Source organism: Myxine glutinosa, chromosome 2, assembly GCF_964187855.1.
Source record: "Myxine glutinosa chromosome 2, kmMyxGlut1.1, whole genome shotgun sequence".
Taxonomy (NCBI): Eukaryota; Metazoa; Chordata; class Myxini; order Myxiniformes; family Myxinidae; genus Myxine; species Myxine glutinosa.
In genome coordinates this window covers 129613033-129637098 of record NC_136262.1, presented here as the reverse complement: position 1 = coordinate 129637098, position 24066 = coordinate 129613033, and the positions used below count along the sequence as shown (strand labels likewise).

General features: G+C 46.5%; 2 protein-coding genes across 6 annotated transcripts in view; one reads left to right on the top strand and one right to left on the bottom strand.

Moving 5' to 3' along the window:
* LOC137421260 (GMP reductase 1-like) overlaps nt 1-24066 on the bottom strand; it is a 905715-nt gene that overhangs the window by 527871 nt on the left and 353778 nt on the right. The gene's annotated exons all lie outside the window — the stretch shown is intronic.
* The window catches only part of LOC137421265 (furin), a 141862-nt gene that overhangs the window by 8715 nt on the left and 109081 nt on the right, over nt 1-24066 (top strand). For all 4 annotated transcript variants that reach the window (XM_078771639.1, XM_078771641.1, XM_078771642.1 and 1 more), the window contains exon 2: nt 12338-12439. In XM_078771639.1, the coding sequence (XP_078627765.1) occupies nt 12338-12439 (102 nt within the window). The remainder of the gene's footprint in view (nt 1-12337; nt 12440-24066) is intronic.

The window sequence follows — 24066 nt, the reverse complement described above, 5'->3', positions numbered from 1 at the left end:
CGATCTACGTCGTGCGTATCATTAGATCTCCATCTCTAGGGCCGATCGCATCTATACCGCCTTTGAATCGGGTCAAAGGTTATACCAGTTCACCCGACTACCTTTTGGGGTGACGAACGGGGTCCCCTGTTTTCAGAGGGCTATGGACGACCTCATTAAGGAGAACTTGACAGATGTCTTTGTATATCTGGACAATCTTACGGTTTGTGGGCATGACCAGGGGCATCATGATGCTAATCTGAAGCGCTTCCTCGAGGTCGCACAGAGGTATCGCCTAACCATGAATGAGGCTAAGTGTCGTTACTCCCTGCGCACAATAGATCTTCTGGGGTACACCGTGACCCACGGCTCTGTTGCTCCAGATAAGGAGCGTCTGCGACCTTTGCTCGATATGGCTCCGCCCTGCGATCGAGCTTCGCTGAAGCATGCTCTCGGGCTGTTCGCCCATTATTCTAAGTGGGTGCAAAATTTCTCCACGAAGCTCCGCCCCCTTGTGGCCTGCGACACGTTCCCCATGAGCCCAGCCGCCTTGGCTGCCTTTAGGGGCCTTAAGTCCGACATCGCTGGTGCCGCTGTGGCGACGATCGACGAGAGCAAATCTTTCGTCTTAGAAAGTGATGCCTCGGATCATGCGATAGCGGCGACTCTCTCCCAGGGGGGGCGCCCTGTGGCTTTCTTTTCGCGGATTCTCACCTCCACTGAGCGGAGGCATTCGTCTGTCGAAAAGGCAGCGTACACGATCGTCGAGTCGATTCGGCGATGGCGACCGTACTTGCTCGGGCGATGCTTCCAAATCATCACGGACCAACAAAGCGTGGCGTTCATGTACGACACCTTACATGCTCGACGCATTAAGAATGAGAAAATCACTCGCTGGCGTATCGAACTCGCCGACTTCTGCTACACCATCAAATATCGCCCGGGGAAGGATAACCTGGTCGCCGACGCCTTATCGAGGCCGGCTACGTGCGGGGGTATCATAACTTTGGAGGGTCTGCGCGCTTTGCACGACACTATGCCGCCTTACGGTTTGCCTACCTCAAACGGCCTATCTCAAACGTGCGGTTTGCCAGCCTATCTCAAACGTGCGGTTCGCACAAGCAAGTACGATCCCTTAGTGGATCCTGGGGTGACGCGTTTCGCTCATTTTGTGCGTCGTGGTAATCTGCCGTACTCGGTTGAGGACATTCGCCGGGTCTGCCGCGACTGCGCTGTATGTGCGGAACTCAAACCGCGTTTTTACAACCCTCCCATGGGGATGCTGGTTAGGGCTACTAGACCGTGGGGGAGATTGGCGATGGATTTCAAAGGACCGCTGCCGGTGTCGAGTAACTCTCGTTAGCTGCTCACTGTCGTTGATGAGTACTCGCAATTCCCTTTCGCTTATACATGCGCGGATATGACGGCTGCCACAGTCATACGGTGCCTGCAGAATTTGTTTTCTATGTTTGGGTATCCGGCCTACGTGCACACCGATCGGGGTGCGGTGTTCCTGTCCCAGGAAGTGAGGTGTTTCTTGCTCCAAAATAATGTCACTTCGAGTTACACCACTCCGTACAGACCTCAGGCGAATGGGCAGGTCGAACGCTTCAATGGGATTATATGGAGGGCCGTCATGCTAAGCCTCAGGACCCTCGGCCAGGGCCTAGATAAATGGGCTTGGTCGCTACCTGCGGCGCTGAACTCGATCAGGGCTCTACTATGTACGGCCACCAACCAGACTCCTCACGAAAGACTGTTCCACCACCCTAGGAGCTCGGGTAGTATCCGATCTTTACCCAGTTGGCTCGCTGAGCCGGGGCCGGCCTATCTCAAACGTGCGGTTCGCACAAGCAAGTACGATCCCTTAGTGGATAAGGTACAGGTACTCCAGGCTAATCCTGAGCATGCTCGTGTGATGATGGCAGATGGACGTGAGTCCACTGTCTCCGTACGCCATCTCGCCCCTTGTGGGGTCATCGACCCTTATAGGGATATCGACGAACCGATCTACGAGTCTATGGACTCTCCTGAAGCTTCCCCTATGGAGCATCTGCCGTCCCTCCCTTCGCCAGATACACCCCTGCCTGAAGGCACTGAGGTGCCCCCTCCGACACCTGCCTCCAGCGGCTACTCCGATGCAGGGGACTCCGGGCTTGGGGATGTCATACCCGGTAGTTTCCAGACTCGTGCTGGCAGGGTAATTCGCCACCCTGACCGCTACGGATGGGACCGACTGACATGGAATGACATCCCCAATCAATTAATGCTGACGCACGCTTGATTCCTGCCTAGCGGCAGCCGGCGGGGAGAATGTAGTGAAAATGTATCAAAGTTGAACCCAGGTGTGATGCTCACTTAAACCGCTGAGAGGCGTCTATAAGACCTCGGACGTCCGCGACTCTGGGCCACTCCTGCGACATTATACTAAGACATGTAGACTTGGATGGTATGTACCTGCTCATATTCTAGGCTTGCTTGCATTGACTGATATCGATCCTTTCTATATGATGCCAAGATCCCGATACATATATTGCATGATTGTATTTTACAGGATGATGCCAGAGATCTGATTGTTATTAAACCTACCTATGGGACAAAGTTGTGGACTTGATTGATTCTCACAACACTGTGCATGCAAGAAACCCCTCAAACATCGCACAGCTGAAATAATTCTGCATGGAGGAGTGGGCAAAAATTTCTCCCAGTCGATGTCAGAGACTGGTAGACAGTTATAAGAAATGCCTACTTGAGGTTGTTTCTGCCAAAGGGGGCAATACCACCTATTAGAGCCAAGCGTGTACTTACTTTTTCCACATGCGAAATTTGCATTTATGTTTATTTAAATTATACAATGGACTACAAAATGTAAATGTTTCATGATATTTGTTATATTATATCATCTTTATCTATCAATATTGTTGAAATGAAGATCAAATAGCTGTATGTTGAAATATGTTGAAAAAGTCAAAACTTTACATGGGGTGTACTTACTTTTTCACGTGGCTGTACCTTCCAGCACTGGTCATTGGCGGATGTGAACGATACAACAGTGTCTTTCGTGAAGAGTAGGTGAATTATTATTGGCACTGTCAAATTAAAATTCCCACCCAAATCACCTTCAGTCGAACGTCAGGTCATCACCTGATTCTTGAAAGATGGGTTAAAACAGCCTATTGTCTTCCTTCTTTTTCAGATATTTTCCCACCAATTGTTTTATTGTTGGTCATTTAAATTTTCTAGTTTTGTAATGGAAAAACATTCGGTATTTTAGTGTGCAGTGTCTGGATGAATCTCAAAATAACTTTCCTCCTACCAAACCAACCATTTCCAGTGAAGAATGCACTGATAACAAGGTCAAAGTTCTCTTTGAATGGAGCCAGTTGTGCTGTTTGTGTCAGGCTGACATGTTCATGTCGGTTTGTGGTACGTGCGGATGTAAGTATTCCAGTATTTATCCCGACATTCTAAAAAAGTGTATGTTTGCAGGAAATTGTAATCGACTCGTCCGTCTGTCTGTCCGTCATGTTATCTCCTAAACGGTTGTGCAGAAATTCACAAAATGTGGTAGTTACTCCCGCCAGGGAGTAATGCATTCACTCGTGTGTGTGTGTGTGTGTGTGTGTGTGTGTGTGTGTGTGTGTGTGTGTTCGTGAACAAGATATCTGGAAAAGTTCTGAACGGATTTGGATGAAAGTTGGTGGGGTGATTGCCCTTGGGATAAGGAAGAATTGATTAGTTTTTGGTGAAGATCAGGATATTATTCCTGACCCAGGAATTTTTTGAACGATTTTTTTTTACCATTGGAAGATAGGGCTCATTTTTTCTTAACATTATCTTCTATATATTCTATATTTAACATTGTGATATGAAAATAGTTTTCATATTTGTTGTAAATGTAGTTTAAACTCGTGGTTATGCGTTAGAGCGGTGTATTTTTTTTAGCAGCGTCGTCTTCAATGTTCATTTTATTTTTTTCTAATAAAGACATATTCTGTCATTTTAAAACCACCAAAGTGTGTATTAGGTTTCCCCGTTTCATAAAATGTATCGTTTGATATGTATAATGCTTTAAAACAGTTTTTTATTTTTTATTTTAACCTCAGAAGAGATATCAACATTTAGCTCAGCGAATGTCATTCTCGGTGTCAGTATTTGATGAACTTATGAAGTCTTAGTTCCAGATTTGTCAATGGCTGAGGTATATTAACAAACGAATAAAACAGATTTGGCAAAATTCCAACTTTTAAATAAAAGATCGCATATTCACCCAGGGTTGTGAGAAGCTGAAGAAGAAGAAACCTCGCATGGGCTTCCCAGACCAAATAAATAATTCTGGTTCTGGCTCTGCGACTTTCAGGTTTATTACTCCCGCAAGGGAGAAACGCATTCGATCGTGTCTGTCCGTGTGTTTGTGTGTTCGTATGTTTGTGTGTCCGTGTGTTTGTGAACAAGATATCTGGAAAAGTTCTGAACGGATTTGGATGAAAGTTGGTGGGATGATTGCCCTAGGGATAAGGAAGAATTGATTAGTTTTTGGTGAAGCTCAGGATATTATTCCGGATCCAGGAATAATTTTTGGAAATTTTTTTGGGAAAGATTTTTTTCTGTTTTACTGCATTAAAGTTTTTATTCTTATTCTTAAATGATGTTTTTCTCCTCTAATTCCGAGATATATCAAAATAAATTCTCTGACAGTTAGGGCCTACTTTCTTTTTCATTTATTGTTTTGGGGAGAGGGGATGTTAAACAAAACGTATTATTCCAACTAAACCCACGGCGGGAGTATGCGCTCTACTGAGTGGCGTTCTAGTTTTGATCAGTGATCACCACATGGGCAAAATGTGCGAGAGCGGTATCATTTTTGGTGCTGCCCCATTGGGACCTGAGGCAGGGTAAAAAATGACATTACGGGCACATTTTAAAGCATTTTGACTGAAACTGTGTATATGCAATCAACATTGGGGGACACATGAAATAAGTAATGATTTTTTAAAATTTGACCTCGAGTTCATACCCCATGGGTTCGAGGCTTAGCGTCACAGGGGTCAAAACAGAAGATTTTAAAAAACATTTTTATTTTATTCATTTAATATTTTAATTTTTAGGGAGTAGGTTGCAGACAGCAACCGCTCAGGGGAGTACTACCGTTCTGACTGAGGAGCGTTAAAGTGGTGCCCGGAACCATCTTACACTCTCTGTGTCAGGATTGCTGGTCTTACTTTCTGTTTCACTCCAACTATATCTACCGGCCTAGCTTCAATCTCTCTTTCTCACAAACAAACATCATACACTTTTCATCATACACTATTCATCATACGTTGTTCATCATACACTATTCATCATACTTTGTTCATCATACACTATTCATCATACACTATTCATCATACACTATTCGTCATACACCATTCGTCATACACTATTCATCATACACTTTTCATCATACAGTATTCATCATACAGTATTCATCATGCATTATTCATCATACACTATTTGTCATACACTATTCGTCATGCACAATTCGTCATGCACTTTTCGTCATACACTATTCGTCATGCACTTTTCGTCATACACTTTTCGTCATACACTATTGGTCATGCACTATTCGTCATGCACAATTCGTCATACACTATTCGTCATACACTATTCGTCATACACTATTCGTCATACACTTTTCGTCATACACTTTTCATCATACACTATTCATCATACACTTTTCATCATACAGTATTCATCATACAGTATTCATCATGCATTATTCATCATACACTATTCGTCATACACTATTCGTCATACACTATTGGTCATGCACTATTCGTCATGCACAATTCGTCATGCACTTTTCGTCATACACTATTCGTCATACACTATTCGTCATACACTATTCGTCATACACTATTCGTCATACACTATTCGTCATACACTATTCGTCATACACTATTCGTCATACACTATTCGTCATACACTTTTCGTCATACACTATTCGTCATGCACTTTTCGTCATACACTATTCGTCATACACTATTCGTCATGCACTATTCGTCATGCACTATTCGTCATGCACTATTCGTCATACACTATTCGTCATACACTATTCGTCATACACTATTCGTCATACACTATTCGTCATACACTTTTCGTCATACACTTTTCGTCATACACTTTTCGTCATACACTTTTCGTCATACACTATTCGTCATACACTATTCGTCATGCACTATTCGTCATGCACTATTCGTCATGCACTATTCGTCATGCACTATTCGTCATGCACTATTCGTCATGCACTATTCGTCATGCACTATTCGTCATACACTATTCGTCATACACTATTCGTCATACACTATTCGTCATGCACTATTCGTCATGCACTATTCGTCATGCACTATTCGTCATGCACTATTCGTCATGCACTATTCGTCATACACTATTCGTCATACACTATTCGTCATACACTTTTCGTCATACACTATTCGTCATACACTATTCGTCATACACTATTCGTCATACACTATTCGTCATACACTATTCGTCATACACTATTCGTCATACACTATTCGTCATACACTATTCGTCATACACTATTCGTCATACACTATTCGTCATACACTATTCTTCATACACTATTCTTCATACACTATTCTTCATACACTATTCTTCATACACTATTCTTCATACACTATTCTTCATACACTATTCATCATACACTATTCATCATACACTATTCATCATACACTATTCATCATATATTATTCTTACTCATTTTCACTCCTCACTTTTCTTTACATTCTCTCTCTCTCTCTTTTACCTCTCTTTATGCAGCTCTTTTATTTAAGGCCATGTCTCGATAAGGACTGTCGTGAAAATCAAGCTCAGACACGACTTGACCTCTGGGTAGGTTTAATATCATTTAGATCTGTAGTACATCCTGTAAGAATACATGCATGCAACAGGCATTAAAATCAGGGTATTTCATGAGCAATGGTCGATTCAATATAGCAATGGTCCAACAGAGAGGACAGTCAGCGCAGCATTTAGGGGCGTACATACCATTCAAACTACAGGACTATGTCACAGTGAGTTCCGCTGGAGTGTCCGCGCGCCCCGGTTGTCCCGGGTCTTATAGACGCCCCTTCTGTAGCGAGCACACCCTGGGTTCACCTTGGTATAATTTCACTACATTCTCCCCGCCGTTAGAACTATACTGCCGCTCGGCAGGTTGCAAGCAAGCATCAGCAATAAACGAATGGGTCACGTCAATCCACGTCAGTCGGTCCACCCGTAGCGGTCGGGGCGGCGAACTTCCCTGCCAGTTTGTGTTCGGAATCTACCGGGCACGGCGTCCCCAAGCCCGGAGTCCCCCGTGTCGGAATAGCCGCCGGAGGTGGGAGTCGGAGGGGGCGCCCCTGCGCCTTCGGGCACGGGAGTGGGGGACGACGGGAGTAACGGTGGTAGTTCCATAGGGGAAGCTTCGGTAGAGTCCATAGACTCGTAGATGGGTTCGTCGATATCCCTGTCGTCCCCACATGGGGCGAGATGGCGTACGGAGACAGTAGACTCGCGGCTATCTGCCGTTAACATGCGAGCATGCTCGGGATTAGCCTGGAGGACCTGCACCTTGTCAACAAGGGGGTCGTACTTGCTAGCGCGAACCGCTCGTTTGAGATAGGCGGGCCCCGGTTCAGCGAGCCAGCTGGGTAAAGATTGGATACTGCCGGAGCTTCTAGGGTGGTGGAACAGTCGTTCGTGAGGAGTCTGGTTGGTGGCAGTACATAGGAGAGCCCGGATCGAGTTTAGAGCGGCAGGTAGTGACCACGCCCATTTATCGAGGCCTCGGCCGAGGGTCCGAAGGCTTAGCATGACGGCCCTCCATATAATCCCATTAAAGCGTTCGATCTGCCCATTCGCTTGGGGCCGGTACGGGGTGGTGTAGCTCGAAGCGACATTATGCTGGAGCAAGTAGCCCCTCACCTCCTGGGACAGGAACACCGCACCCCGATCGGTATGCACGTAGGCCGGATACCCGAACATAGAAAACAAATTCTGCAGGCACCGAATAACCGTGGCAGCCGACATATCCCCGCACGTGTAAGCAAAGGGGAATCGGGAATACTCATCGACGATAGTGAGCAGATAGCGAGAGTTGCTCGACATTGGAAGCGGCCCTTTGTAGTCCATCGCCAAGCGCTCCCACGGTCTAGTAGCCCTAACGAGTGTCCCCATAGGAGGGTTATAAAAACGCGTTTTGAGTTCCGCACAGATCGCGCAATCACGGCAGATGCGGCGGATGTCCTCAATCGAGTACGGCAGATTGCCCTCGCGCACAAAATGCGCGAAGCGCGTTGCCTCGGGATGACACATAGTGCCGTGCAAAGTGCGCAGCCCCTCCAAAGTTACAACCCCCGCGCAAGTGGCCGGTCTCGATAAGGCGTCAGCGACCAGGTTATCCTTCCCCGGGCGGTATTTGATGGTGTAGCAGAAGTCGGCGAGTTCGATACGCCAACGGGTGATTTTCTCATTCTTAATGCGCTGAGCATGTAAGGTGTCGTACATAAACGCAACACTCTGTTGGTCCGTGACGATTTGGAAACTCCGCCCAAGCAGATACGGCCGCCATCGCCGAATTGATTCGACGATCGCGTACGCTTCCTTTTCGACAGACGAATGCCTCCGCTCGGCGGAGGTGAGAGTCCGCGAGAAGAAAGCCACAGGGCGGCCTCCTTGGGAGAGAGTCGCCGCTATCGCATGATCCGAGGCATCACTCTCCAAAACGAAAGAGGCACTCTCGTCAATCGTTGCGACAGCGGCGCCAGCGATGTCGACTTTAAGGCCCTCGAAGGCCGCCAGGCCGGCCGGGCCCATGGGGAAAGTGTCGCAGGCCACGAGGGGCGGAGCTTCGCGGAGAAATTTTGCACCCACTTTGAGTAGTGGGCGAACAGCCCTAGAGCGCGTTTCAGCGAAGCCCGATCGCTAGGCGGAGCCATATCGAGCAAAGGGCGCAGACGCTCCTTATCCGGAGAGACGGAGCCATGGGTCACGGTGTACCCCAAAAGGTCTACCGTGCGTAGAGAGTATCGACACTTAGCCGCATTCATGGTTAGGCGATATTTCCGCGCGACCCCGAGGAAGCGTTTCAGATTAGCGTCGTGATGCTCCTGGTCATACCCACAAACCGTAAGATTGTCCAGATAGACAAAGACATCGGTCAAATTCTCTTTCGCAACGAGGTCATCCATAGCCCTCTGAAAACAAGCGACTCCGTTAGTTACCCCAAAGGGAAGTCTCGTGAACTGGTACAACCGCTGACCCGATTCAAAGGCTGTAAAGACACGATCAGCCCTAGAGATGGGGACTTGATGATACGCACTACGCAGATCGAGAGTGCTATAAACAGAATACAGGGCCACCTGGCGTACCAGGGCGTCCATCCCCGGTAAGGGGTAGGCATCTAGCTGTGTAAAACGATTAATCGTCTGCGAATAGTCGATTACCATGCGCCGGCGGTGGGCCTCACTCCGCACCACTAAGACTTGGGCCCGCCACGGTGACCTACTGTGTTCTATAATACCGTCCTTTAAGAGCAGGGCCGTTTCTTCCGCAATGAATTGCGCGTCCGCGCGAGAGTAGCGCCGCGATTTGACAGCTACAGGGGTACAATCAGTGGTCAGGTTGGGGAACAGTGAGAGTGGCTCCATGTCCATTTGAACGAGGGCGCACACAGCGAGCGTGTCCGGCCCACCGAAGTCTATTTCCAAACGTCCATGCCGCTTAAGGAAATCAAGTCCTAACAGAACGTCAGCGCATAAAGCAGGTAATACCATGAGATACACATCCGGGAACGTGCATCCCTTTATCACAAGTTTCAATCGACACGCCCCTTTTGTGCTCAACCGAAGTCCCTGAGAGGCCATGAAGATCCGGCGGGTTGTCCCGAGAACCGGCCACCCATGTTGATGCACGAGTCGCTGATCAATAAAACTATCCGTGGACCCCGTGTCAATCAAAGCTTGCGCAAAAACGCCCGCGACCGTGAGCGGAATGATGGCCTGCGCAAGGCCGGCAGACCCGGCAGGTATTGTACCGGCCGGGCGAGAAGATTGCGCCTCGCGGGTGGATCCCACGCCGGCTGCAATCCTTCGGGCAGCGTCGGCAGGTTGGGCCTCAGCAGGAGCATTGAAGTCAGTTGGCTCATCAGCAGTTTCATTTGCCAGAGTGGGTGTGTGTAGGTCGTAAGAGCAGCCGCCAGATGGCGCTCGAGTCACGTGAGAAAGATCTCTGCCGTCTGCAGATTCATATGCCAAAGTGGGTGCATGTAATTCGTAAGAGCCGCCGCCAGATGGCGCTCGCGTCACGTGAGAAAGATCTCTGCCGTCTGCAGATTCATATGCCAAAGTGGGTGCATGTAATTCGTAAAAGCCGCCGTCAGATGGGGCTCGAGTCACGTGCTGCGTTTGCCGCACATCGAGAGGAGTTTCCAAAGCAGGAGCATGTCACTTGTTTGAAGTAGGCGTTCGAACGCCAGTCAAGGTCGGTCGCGCTGTGGCCGGTCGCGTTCGCGCCATTTGTTTCGGCGGCCCGGTGTATCTCACCAAGGTCGGGCGTGTAGCCAGAGGCCCGCGAGAAGGAGAGCGGCTCTTCAAAGCCGAGTGAGGCGCCCCGTCCGGCGCTCGATCCGTTGGCTCCGCGATGAGCCCATTCAAGGTCGCGCGGGGACGCGTGCCCCGAGCGGCCTTCCTGCAGACCTTTGCAAAATGGCCCTTGGTGGAGCACAGGTGGCATGTAGCCTCCCGGGCCGGGCATTCAGAGCGAGGGTGCTGCCGATTCCCGCAAAAATAACATTTTGCATACCGGTCAGGCCGTGGCCGGGCAGCGGCGGCAGCAGTGAGGCCGGAAGCGGAGTCTGCTTCAGGAGCTCCCAGAGACTCGGCCGTAGTGGTCGGGTCCTCCTCCGTATCCTCGGCGGTAGCCCTCTCCGGTCGCGCGAGTTGCGAGGTCCCCGCCATGACTCGTGGGTGATCATATGCGGTGGATTGTTCTCGGGCATCTGTGTATACGCGTGCCAGCCGTAGTGCCTCTGTAAATGTCAGATCCGCGACCTCCAGGAGCCGGAGCCGCAAGACTCCAGAATTAATTCCGGAGATGAATGAATCTCGGAGCAAGTCGTCCTGCACTTGCTCGTGGGTCCGGACGTCCTGCACGCAGTCTGCCAACAGGTAGCGCAACTCCTGCGCGAAGCGATCGATCGATTCAGATGGTTGCTGTCGCCGCTGAGAGAGTTGATGCCGGCTGTGCACAGCGCTCCGTGTCTTTACGTAGAGGCGCTTCAGCTCGGCTAGAGCCGTAGCGTACGTCCCAAATCGAGAAATGTTCCGGAAAACGGTGTGATAGACCTTCGACTAACACGGACAGCTTCATCGCTGCGGTGGGCTCTGTTTCGTGAGCAGCAAAGTAATTCTCCAGCGTTTTGAGCCAGTGAGTGAACTCCGATGCTGATCCCTCAGCTTGAGGGTCGGCTCCGAGAATCGGTACCACGATCATCTTGTGGTCAGCCATTCCGGCGATCTAAATGATATTAAATGTCGTGAAAATCAAGCTCAGACACGACTTGACCTCTGGGTAGGTTTAATATCATTTAGATCTGTAGTACATCCTGTAAGAATACATGCATGCAACAGGCATTAAAATCAGAGTATTTTATGAGCAATGGTCGATTCAATATAGCAATGGTCCAACAGAGAGGACAGTCAGCGCAGCATTTAGGGGCGTACATACCATTCAAACTACAGGACTATGTCACAGTGAGTTCCGCTGGAGTGTCCGCGCGCCCCGGTTGTCCCGGGTCTTATAGACGCCCCTTCTGTAGCGAGCACACCCTGGGTTCACCTTGGTATAATTTCACTACAAGGACTATATAGTCTGTGACTGGAGCCTTCACCATAAAAAAACAACCTCAAAATGTGATATTGAGTCATTCCTGGTGGAACGTTTTGCCATCTTTCAACTTTACTTTAGGTGGGAAGAGTAGGCATTTGCGATGGCGCGCCATCGACCCCGCTCTCATCTTCATTTATTCCTGAGTTAGTCTTGATGGTCTTGATCAGATTCTTTGGTGTTTACTAATACATTGGTGATGGGTTGTGTGGTACATCTAGAATCTAGATGAACATCACTGAAGGTGAAACTTTGTATTTTCATCGAGAGCTTTGTAAAAACATTTCTTCACTTTTCATGTTCACAAAGAGCATTGTTTTGTTTAAAAAAATGTTTTTTTTACCAGTTTTCCATCATTATTTGTTGTTAACGTGTGGTTTTTGTTTTCCTGTCCCCCCCCCCCCCCCCCCCCCTGCTATTCCCAAAGGTTTTTGATGATCTTTACCATTTCCAACACCAGCAAGTGCACAAAAGATCATTACGCTCTGACAATGGTCACCATCAAGTAAACCTCCTCCATGAACCTGCGGTATGTCCAAGCTGCCATTAGCCGATCAAATCGATCATGGATTGTTAATGGCACTTGCTTACTTTTTTATATTCTGAAAAGGTCACACACCTCTACCTCCTGCCCAGGTAGCAGGGGTGCATCTTTGTGCAGCATAATTGACACCAGATGAGACCTTAAGCTAACTTTCCCACACAAAACTATCTTTAAAGATCTCGTGATGAATTTTGTTCAGGTATGCCTCTTCTGCTTTAGTCACACTCAAAATTTCCTGCAGGGATCAAGCATATCTGGTGACCTCCTTGCATTGTTAAAGTGACACTTCCGGGTGGAGTTGACGAATATGTTCTGAATTGTGCTTTGGACAAAGTTAACCACTCATTTCTCTAAATGTTTTGCAAGTTGTAGAAGGTGACATATCTTATTGTTTCAGTGAAGGAAAGGTGCTCGAGATGGCCAATGTACATTGTTGTGTCATTATGTGGCAGGCGGTCATTTTTTTTTTTTTTTTTTTTTTTTGTATACTGAATCGAGGCTCGTGAAAGAGCTAACATTTATTTCACAAACAAATCAACCAGACAAACAAAATATATAAAAAGAGGGAGCGGAAGACAAGATGGGGAGAGAAGGGGAAGCACACAAACACAACATTTGAGAGCAGGGAGATGTGTGGGAGGGAGAGGGCTTGGGGGGAGGAGGCGTGGGAATGGGGGGGGGGGGGGGCGTGGGAGAAGTATAAAACACAAGGACACCAAGGACTTCCAGGACAGAAGTTGGTATTTCGAAAAAGTGGATTTGGGGTGAAATTAGTGGGGGTAGAAAAGATCAAGGTTTTCGATGGGGGAAGATAAGAGATGGTGGTGAACAACTGTTTTAAAGACCTGGAGGGTGGAGTGGGATTGAAGAGAGTGAGGGAGTTTGTTCCAGAGGCGGGAGAAAAGTGGAATGAAGGAGTGAAGGTGAGCAGAGAGTCTTGATTTTGGCAGTTTAACCAAAAGAGGGTTGCAGGCAGATCTTGTGCGACCTGTAGGAATATTTGGGGGACAGAGCCCAGAGAGAGGAGTCGGTAGAAGACGAAAAGACCACCAACCTGCCTGCGGTGAGTGAGTGAAAGGCCCTTGGAGTTAGCTTCATCGCGGGAGATTCCAATGATTCTGAACGCTTTGGTTTCAACACCGTGAAGACGAGCTAGGTGTGAGGCAGGAGCACCAGCCCAGAGGGGAGAGCAGTATTCCATTGAGCTGCGGATGAAAGCCTTGTATGTGGTGAGGAGCTCAGGTGTGCCAAGGAAGGACTTCGCGCGACGGAGGATGCCCAGTCGGCGACTGGCTTTGGAGGCCAGATTTGAAATGTGGTTTTCCCAGGAAAGATCATGGCAGATAGTGAGACCCAAAGCTTGAGTGACAGAACTTCTTGGAGAGGATTATTCAGAAAGTGGATGGGAGGGTTGTCCAGTCGGTCTTTTCGGAGAGACATCGTAAGAGTGTGAGATTTGTCAGGATTGAAAGACATGTTCCACTTGTTTGCCCAGTCTGTGATTTTGTCCAGGTCTGCAGAGAGTGAGGAGGCTGCAGACTGCCGATCTGAGGTATGAGGAATGGAGCAACAGAGAGTAGAGTCATCAGCAAAGAGATAGAGAGGATTTTCAAGAGAGTCAGAGAGATCATTGATGAAGACCAGAAAAAGCACGGGGCCCAGAACACTGCCTTGGGGAACTCCAGCCTGAACAGGAAAAGGAGAAGAGAGAAACCCATTCAGGGCCACACGTTGACCGACTAGAGAGGAAGTCCGCCAGCCATGCGTGGAGATTTCCATGGATACCAAAGGACGAGGGTTTGGTGAGCAGAGCCGGGTGGCAGACCGTATCGAAGGCACGTGATATGTCAAGGGAGACAGCTCTAATTTCCTGTTTGGCATTGAGGACCTCCATCCATTGTTGAGAAAGCAGAAGCAGCATGTCCAGAGTAGAGTGACCAGGTCTGAAACCAAATTGATGATCAGAGATCAAGTCATTGGAGAAGAGGAAAGATTTCATATCTGAAGGAATGATGGATTCCATGACTTTGCTGATAATTGGGAGAAGGCTGATTGGTTTGTAGTTGCTAGGATCTCTTTTTGCACCTTTTTTGTGCAAAGCGGTGATGTTGGCTGATTTCCAAGCAGATGGCAGATGACCTTGAGCAAACGAGAGGGTGAAGAGAACAGAGAGAGGGAGTGAAAGAGCAGAAGAACAGGATTTTAGGACCCGTGGGCTGATGCCGTCAGGTCCAGTTGCAGAATCAGAGTCGAGGGTTGACAGAGGGTTTAACAGAGGGGGGAGGGGAGGGGGAGGGGGAGAGGAGTGGGGGGGAGGGGGAGGGGGATGGGGGAGGGGGATGGGGGAGGGGGAGGGGGTGGGGGAGGGGGTGTGGAAGGGGTAGGGGGAAAGGGAGGAGCATGGAGGAAAGGGAGGGGGAGGGGATGGGGTGGGGCGGAAAGGAAGGGTAGGGGGGAAAGGGAGGGGCATGGGGGAAAGGGAGGGGGGAGGGGTGGGGGAGGGGGGTAGGAAATGGGGGAGGGGGAGGGGGAGGGGGGTGGGGAAGGGGTAGGCAGAAAGGAAGGGGTAGGGGAAAGGGAGGAGCATGGGGAAAGAGGGGGAGGGGGAGGGGGGAGGCGAGGGGGAGGGGAGGGGGGAGGCGAGGGGAGGGGGGAGGGGATGGGGATGGGGAAGGGGTGGGTGGAAAGGAAGGGGTAGGGGGAAAGGTAGCTGAGGTACCTAGCTGAGGTACCCGGCTTCGCCCGGGTTGAATAAGAATAAGACAAATATATGATGAAAAGAACATGTATATTTTAGAGCAATATCACACGACATTTCCTACATGACGTTTTGTCAATTGTCAATTTCTCAAAACCTCTTGGTATACAACATTTCTGGTTTTCTTACTTGGTGCCAAGACATAAAGATTGCTTGGTTTTCCAACCCTCGAGCAGCCCACGTACAGCTGGCCATGGGAAGTACCCGGCATTGCCGGGTGGGGGAAGGGAAGGGAAGGGAGGAGAGGGGGAAGGGGAGGGGAGGGGAATGGGGGGGGAGGGGAGAAGGAGGGGGAGGAGGAGAGGGGAGAAGAGGGGGGGAGGGAGGGGGAGGGATGGGAGGGGGAGGGGGGAGGGGCAAGGGGGGAGGGGGAGGGGGGAGGGGCAAGGGGGAGGGGGGCAGGGGAGGGGGAGAGGGAGGGTAGGGGGAGGGGGGAGGGGGAGGGGTAGGGGGGAAGGGGAGGGGAGGGGAATGGGGGGGAGGGGAGAAGAGGGGGGAGGGGGAGGAGGAGAGGGGAGAAGAGGGGGGGGAGGGGGAGGGAGGGGGAGGGGGAGGGGAGAAGAGGGGGGGGGAGGGGGAGGGAGGGGGAGGGGGGAGGGGCGAGGGGGGCAGGGGAGGGGGAGAGGGAGGGAGGGGGGAGGTGGAGGGGGAGGGGGAGGGCGGAGGGGAAGGGGGGAGGGGAAGAGGGGAGGGGGAGGGCGGAGGGGAAGGGGGGAGGGGAGAAGGGAGGGGGGAGGGGGGAGGGGGGAGGGGAGGGGGGAGTCAAGTCGGAAGTCATTGTCGTCAATTGAATGTCGCATTTATTTTTTATTCCTGTCAAATGGCATTGGTCCCGCATTCCGAACCCGGAAGTCGGAAGTCATTGTCGTCAAAGTTGAAACATTAACGTACGAAATATGCTGATGACGTCATAATTTTAAAACCCCGAAGGTTTTTAAAACATTCAAGGTGTGCTGTAGTTTCTCTGGGACGTACTGATTCCTAATATGAAGTTGAAAAATTAACGTTCCGAAATACGCTGATGACGTCATAATTTTAAAACGCGACGTTATTTTTTTTAGTTGAGATTTTATTCGAATTCGAATCCCATTAAATTTCAACTGTTGGAAACAATAATTATTTCAATTTCCAACAGTTGAAATAATTATTGTTTCCAACAGTTGAAATTTAATAGAATTCGAATTCGAATAAAATCTCAACTAAAAAAAAAAACCGTTTATTCGTTCTTGGCGTGAAAAAATGGCGTGCATTTTGTCATTATGTGCGACTTTACGTCACTCCTACGGACGTGAAAACATGTGTTTTCCTTAAAAATATATATTTAAAATAAATACAATAGTACATAAATTAACAATAAAAGAAGCTAAAAAACATTTTAAAATACAATAAAAAGCACATTAAAAATATATAAATATGTACGTACAGTATACTGTACGTACGCGCAACCGCGGGATCGGAAAGGGGCAATAGCGCCGCCACAAACTACACCATGGAATTGCAGCTGGCCCGGTTTTTTAAACCATTGATATTAAAATACAAAGTAGCCTTTAACCACCAGGATTTTATGCTGATTCCGAATCTGTGTCTAAAACTTTTCTCCGATGTGTAGTTCTTGAGTGATAAGCGGACATCCAGACAGACACACACACAGACACTCCTCCTTTATATATAGAGATATATATATATATATATACTGTATATATATATATATATATATATATATATATATATATATATATATATATATATATATATATATATATATATATATATATATATATATATATATATATATATATATATATATATATATATACAGTCACGTGAAAAAGTAAGTACACCCCATGTAAAGTTATGACTTTTTCAACATATTTCCATGTACAGCTATTTGATCTTCATTTCAACAATATTGATAGATAAAGGTGATATAATATAACAAATATCATGAAACATTTACATTTTGTAGTCCATTATATAATTTAAACAAACATAAATGCAAATTTCGCATGTGGAAAAAGTAAGTACACCCCTACATTTATCACTACGTACTTCCAATACCTAAAATTAGAATCAGGTGCACCAGCTCAGGTGCAAATGATTAGAACATCGTTAGAGAGGATCTTGGAGGAACCTGTCTTATTTAAACTTCAGACATTTAGTTTGGTTTGCTCTTTGTTGTTGAAGTGTGCGGCGTCACCATCCCTAGATCAAAAGAGCTCTCTGAGGCCTTCAGAAAGAAGGTTATAGATGCCTACGAGTCTGGGAAAGGATTTAAAAAGATCTCCAAACAATTTGAAATCAATCATTCGACTGTCCGAAAGATCATCTACAAGTGGAGAAGAATCCAAACAACTGCCAACTTGTTCAGGCCAGGCTGCCCAGCAAGTTCAGCCTGAGAGCAGACCGCAAGATGCTGAAAGAAGTCTCTAAGAACCCAGAATGTCATCACGGGACCTACAAGTAGCTCTTGCCACTGTTGATGTCAACGTGCACGAGTCTACCATAAGAAAGAGGCTGCACAAATTAGATCTACATGGAGGTGTGCCAGGAGGAAACCTTTGCAGTCCAGAAAGAACATCAGGGCAAGACTAAAGTTTGCCAATGAACACCTCGGCAAAGACCAGCACTTCTGGAACAATGTGCTCTGGACAGATGAGTCAAAGGTAGAGCTATTTGGCCACAGTACCAGAAGACATGTTTGGCAAAAACCAAGACAGCATTTGACCACAAGATCCTGATACCAACTGTAAAGCATGGTGGTGGAAATATTATGGTTTGGGGCAGCTTTGCTGCATCAGGGCCTGGGCAGCTCACCATCATAGAATCTACTATGAATTCTTCATTGTGCCAGAGGGTGCTTGAGGATAATGTGAGGCCATCTGTCGGAAAGTTGAAGCTCAACCGAAGGTGGACCTTGCAACATGACAATGACCCTAAACATACCAGTAAATCCACCAAGGAATGGCTGAAAAGAAAGAAATGGAGGGTTCTGGAATGGCCAAGTCAAAACCCGGATCTAAATCCCATCGAGATGTTGTGGGGGGATTTGAAACGTGCTGTGCATGCAAGAAACCCCTCAAACATCGCACAGCTGAAAGAATTTTGCATGGAGGAGTGGGCAAAAATTTCTCCCAGTCGATGTCAGAGACTGGTAGACAGTTATAAGAAACACCTACTTGAGGTTGTTTCTGCCAAAGGGGGCAATACCACGTATTCGAGCCAAGGGTGTACTTACTTTTTCCACATGTGAAATTTGCATTCATGTTTATTTAAATTATACAATGGACTACAAAATGTAAATGTTTCATGATATTTGTTATATTATATCACCTTTATCTATCAATATTGTTGAAATGAAGATCAAATAGCTGTATGTTGAAATATGTTGAAAAAGTCATAACTTTACATGTGGTGGGTGTACTTACCTTTTCACATGACTGTGTATATATATATATATATATATATATATATATATATATACTAGCAGAGGTACCCGGCTTTGCACGGGAGTGGGAGGAGGAGGGGAGGGGGAAGAGGAGGGGAGGGGAACGGGGGGGAGGGGGGAGGGGGAAGCGGGGGAGGAGGAGGGGAGGGGGAAGAGGAGGGGAGGGGAATGGGGGGGGAGGGGGAAGGGGGGGAGGGGGGAGGGGAAGGGGGGAGGGAAGGGTGCGGGGGTGCCCAGGGGAAGAAGGGCCCCTCCCCTCCCCCCTCCCCCCTTTCCCCTCCCCCCCCCTCCCCTCCCCCTTCCCCCTCCCCCTCCCCCCTTCCCCCTCCCCCTCCCCCCCTCCCATCCCCTTCCCCCTCGTTCCCCTCCCCTTCTCTTCCCCCTCCCCTCCTCCTCCCCCTTCACACCAGGGGGGTTGACTCAGCCTGTCATCCCACCGAGGTCGGAAATCGGAACTCATTGTCGTCAAATAAATGTAGCCTGTATGTTTCACTCTTTGTCACATGCCGTTGGTCCCATGTCAATCGGATGAAGTTGAAAAATTAACGTTACGAAGGTTCTCTGGGACGTACTGATTCCGAATAATGAAGTTGAAAAATTAACGTTCCGAAATACGCTAATTACGCTAACAGAAGCGCTGGAGGGAGCACTGCGCTCCCTCCCTTAGATTCCCTCCCTCTTCTGCTAGCGCTAATTACGCGTAACACACTAATTTTAAAACCCGAAGTTTTTTTAATTTTAAGGTGTGCTGTAGTCAGAAGCGCTAGAAGCGCTGCGCTCCCTCCCTTCGAATCCCTCTCTCTTCTGCTAGTGCTAATAATACGCTAATTTTAAAACCCGAAATTTTTTAAATGTTTATGTCTCCGTGACATTCCTGGGACCATCCCGAGTCGAACAGTACTTTCCGCTCGCAAATCCGTCCACGGGTTCTCGAGATCTTAGAGATCATAGATAGATCAGGATACAGACACAGAGGCCAACTCTACTTTATATATATAGATATATATATATATATATATATATATATATATATATATATATATATATATGTATACGTCTGTGCAGTGTCTGTCCTGTCCTGTCCTGTGTGTCACTGAACTACTCCCTCAAACTTTTGTGAAATCCTACCAAACTTCTGGTGTGCACCTATCTCTCCCGTGGGTATGTCCTAAGGGTATTTTTTTTTTGAAAGAATTTCCAAATGTATTATTTTTGGGGAATTATTTTTGAAAGTTTTTGTTTTTTTTCAACTTAAATCTTCAATTTAAATTGTTTATATAATTTACATCACGTATATTACAAATACATTTGTGCAAAATAAATGTTTGTATTATGATTGGTGTAAATCATGACAACACAGCAACTCAGGTACAGTCATTATCCTCAGCGAAAATAAAACGTGGTGGTGAGGTACTTTAAATTACTTGGTGGTGAGGTGTTTTAAATTAGGTGGGTTGATGTTTTAAATTATGTGGTGGTGAGGTGTTTTAAATTAGGTGGAGGTGAGGCATTTTAAATTAGGTGGAGGTGAGGTGTTTTAAATTAGGTGGAGCTGAGGTGTTTTAAATGATGTGGAGGTGAGGTGTTTTGAATTACGTGGTGGTGAGGTGTTTTAAATTACGTGGGGGTGAGGTGTTTTGAATTATGTGGTGGTGGTGTTTTTTAAATTACTTGGTGGTGAGGTGTTTTAAATTATGTGGTGGTGAGGTGTTTTAAATTAGGTGGAGGTGAGGTGTTTTAAATTATGTGGTGGTGAGGTGTTTTAAATTACGTGGGGGTGAGGTGTTTTGAATTACGTGGTGGTGTGTTTTAAATTACTTGGTGGTGAGGTGTTTTAAATTATGTGGTGGTGAGGTGTAATCGTCCCAAACTTCCAGTCTGCACCTACCCCTCCCGTATGTATGTGCTGAGGGGTTCTTTTTTGAAGTTTATATATTTTTTCAGCGAGTTCTGCGAAAAAATCTGCGAAAAAAATCAAAATGGCTTTCGTACTAGTAGATCGACCTCCTGGCAAATCCTTACTATTAGACGTCTTCTTGAAGGCGTTAAAGCTAAAAATCTTCCTGCTGTTTTCCTATTTATTGATTTCTCGAAACCTTTCGACTCCATCCATCGAGGTAAGATGAAGGAGATACTGCTAGCATTCGGGATACCTCAGGAGACAGTTAATGCCATCATGATGCTGTATAAGAACTCGCATGCAATAGTCCGATCACCTGACGGCGATACAGACTGTTTTGACATCATGGCAGGAGTTTTACAGGGTGATACCCTCGCTCCCTACTTATTCATAATATGTCTCGATTATGTGCTACGCAAAGCAATAGACACCAACAATGAACTTGGATATACCCTAAGTAAACGGAAAAGTCGGCGATACCCATCCAAGAAGATTACAGATGCAGATTATGCAGATGATATTGCGGTTCTAGCAGACTATAACAAGGATGCAGCGACACTACTACACAAGATTGAAGAAGTAGCCAGCCAAATTGGTCTCTACGTAAATGCCTCGAAGACGGAGTACATCAGTCTTAATCAAGATCAAGTTGTAGACATAAAATCACTCACTGGTGAAAACATCAAAAAGGTTGACGAATTCACATACCTGGGAAGCAACATCGCCTCCACAAAAAGAGATGTCGACATCAGACTTGGAAAGGCTTGCGGAGCTTTAAACAGTCTAGGCAAGATTTGGAAATCTGCGCTTCCAATGGAGCTGAAACGAAACTTCTTTAGAGCAGCTGTTGAATCAGTTCTTGTATATGGGGCAATTACATGGACCTTGACATCATCACTAGAAAAGGCCCTGGATGGTGCATACACTCGCATGCTCAGAGCAGCCCTTAACATCTCATGGAAAGAGCACCCCACAAAATATGAATTGTATGCAAAAATCCCACCAATCAGTGTAACCATACGTCAACGCAGATTAAGATTTCCTGGGCACTGCTGGAGAAACAAAGATGAGCTCGCAAGCGATGTTTTACTTTGGTTACCAACTCACGGCAAACAGGCACCAGGGAGACCTGCGAAAACATATATCGGGTGTCTGGTTAACGAACTACCTAATGCCATGAGTGACAGAGATGAATGGATGAAACGTGTCATGGAATGCCGAGCTAGCTCGACGCAGTAAGTAAGTAAGTATATTTTTTCAACCTAAATCTTCAACCCAAATTGCCTATAAAAATGCATTATCACAAACACTACAAATACGTTTGTGCAAAATAATTGTTTGTATTATGATTAGTGTAAATCATGACAACACAGCAACTCAGGTACAGTCATTATCCTCAGCTAAAATAAGCCTGTTCCTCAGTAACGACACGTGGTGAGGCGAGTGTAGATATATATATATATATATATATATATATATATATATATATATATATATATATATATATATATATATATATATATATATATATATATATTGCTTTGGTCTGTGACCTCTTCTTCTCTTCTTCTGCCGCTTATTCTTCACCACCACCCCCACCCCCCTTCCCGAGTTTGACGTGCGTAGTTTTACCCAAGATTTGAGATCATGTGATTGGCTGTTGTTGCAGACTGTGTCCTCTTCTTCTTCTCTTATTCCTCCTCTTCTTCTTTTTCACCCTGTATTACTAACACGACGAGAACTGGGCACAGACTTGATAAATCGATTATAAATGATCATGCATTCAATATGTCTTCACCTGACATATAAAGAACCAAGGAGAAAAAGACATGAAATGTCATAGCCCCCATGGTTTTACATGGTTTTAGTAATTTTGCCGTACGGAATTAAAGGCCGCCAGTCAGCCATCTTTGGTCAGGTTACAAAACAAAATCTTCTGCATATGTATTCTCTAATGTATTGTCTTTGTGCCAAGTTTAAACAAAATTGTTCCATGAATGTTCAATAATTGGTTGGGTATACGTTTAAGTAACAAAATGACCGCCAGTCAGCCATATTGGATCTGATCTTGAACCATCATAACGCACACATGTAAGCCATCATTCGTTATCAATGTGTGTCCGAGAAATGGTGGAGGACGTGTTCAACATCCGGGTTTTTTACAACTAACATGGCCTCCAGTCGGCCACCTTTGATCGCATCGCGAAACAAAATGATGTGCAAATGTATATCATCATGTGTTGTCTTTGTGCCAAGTATGAACAAAATTGGTCGATACATGTCCAAGATATGGTTGCAGACAGATGCACTGACACACACGGACGGATGGACAAGACCCAATCCATGAGCCGCCGTTTCAGACCAAGTCCAACGGGGGCTAAAAAAACTAACAATATTATCTCGGAAATTTTTTGCAAAATCACAAATATCTCCTTTCAACAAAGAACAATGAACATTTGAACACAAGGCAACCATTTCAAAATATTAAAATATCTTTATTTTTTCTCCAAATTCTTACTACAATTCACCAAATGTCCGTCTGTCCGTTTGTCCGTCTGTTCGAAGGTACCGCAAAAAACGGCTGAACTGATCGCAACGAAATGTTGGGTGGGTAATCCTGGGACCCCATGGAGTAAAATAGGCTATATTGTTTTTCCAATTTCAGCTTTGGTCTCCAGCATTTTAAGGTTTGGACTCCCGCATAACGTTATTTTCCCGGGTACTGCACAAATGGCTGCACCGATCGCAACCTGACGAATGAAAACACACAGTTAAAAATAATGACCTCGGACAAAGACCTTTTATAAGGACATGGGTTGAATCCCTGCTTCAGAGAATGCCAACCCGCTCCCCGCCATCACGGTCGTCTCTCCAACTCACAATCCCACGAGACATGTGTAAAGGACGACCCAAAACCAATTATTTTCTTTTTGGTTCGTATATAAACATCATTAAAAGTAAATAATGACCTCGGCCAAAGTTCAAACGATGTGTGTTTAATCTCTACATGAGAGAATTCCACATAGCTATTTGGGCGGTGTATCAGCTAACAGATCGCTGTCTCCATCGATCTTGCCAAGGCCGTAACACCTATCGGCTCAAAATCCTTTTAACTGTTGACTTGGTAGTTTTTACAATGAAGGAAACATTAACAATGTTATTAAAAGTTTTTATTTATTTATATTAATGCTATTTAATTTGTGATTGGAGTTGTGCTGTTTGGAATGAAAAAAAGAGATATCGAGTTCAAGTGAATGACAAAATGCCATGATGGTTTCTACTTTCTAAACATGAAATTCGCGGATCGCCATCTGCAGATTCGCCACGGTCCCACGATCGATGTTTCTATACGTGAATGTACCCATTTGTTTGCGAACGGGTACGTTTTTTCATGGATGTTGTTCACAAACTTGCTGTCCATGTCTGATGTGCGACTGACGGTGCTGCAGGAATGTGGATTTTATTGGTTTCATGCTTTAGCATTCGCCGTTTCTGCATTGTCTGTTTGC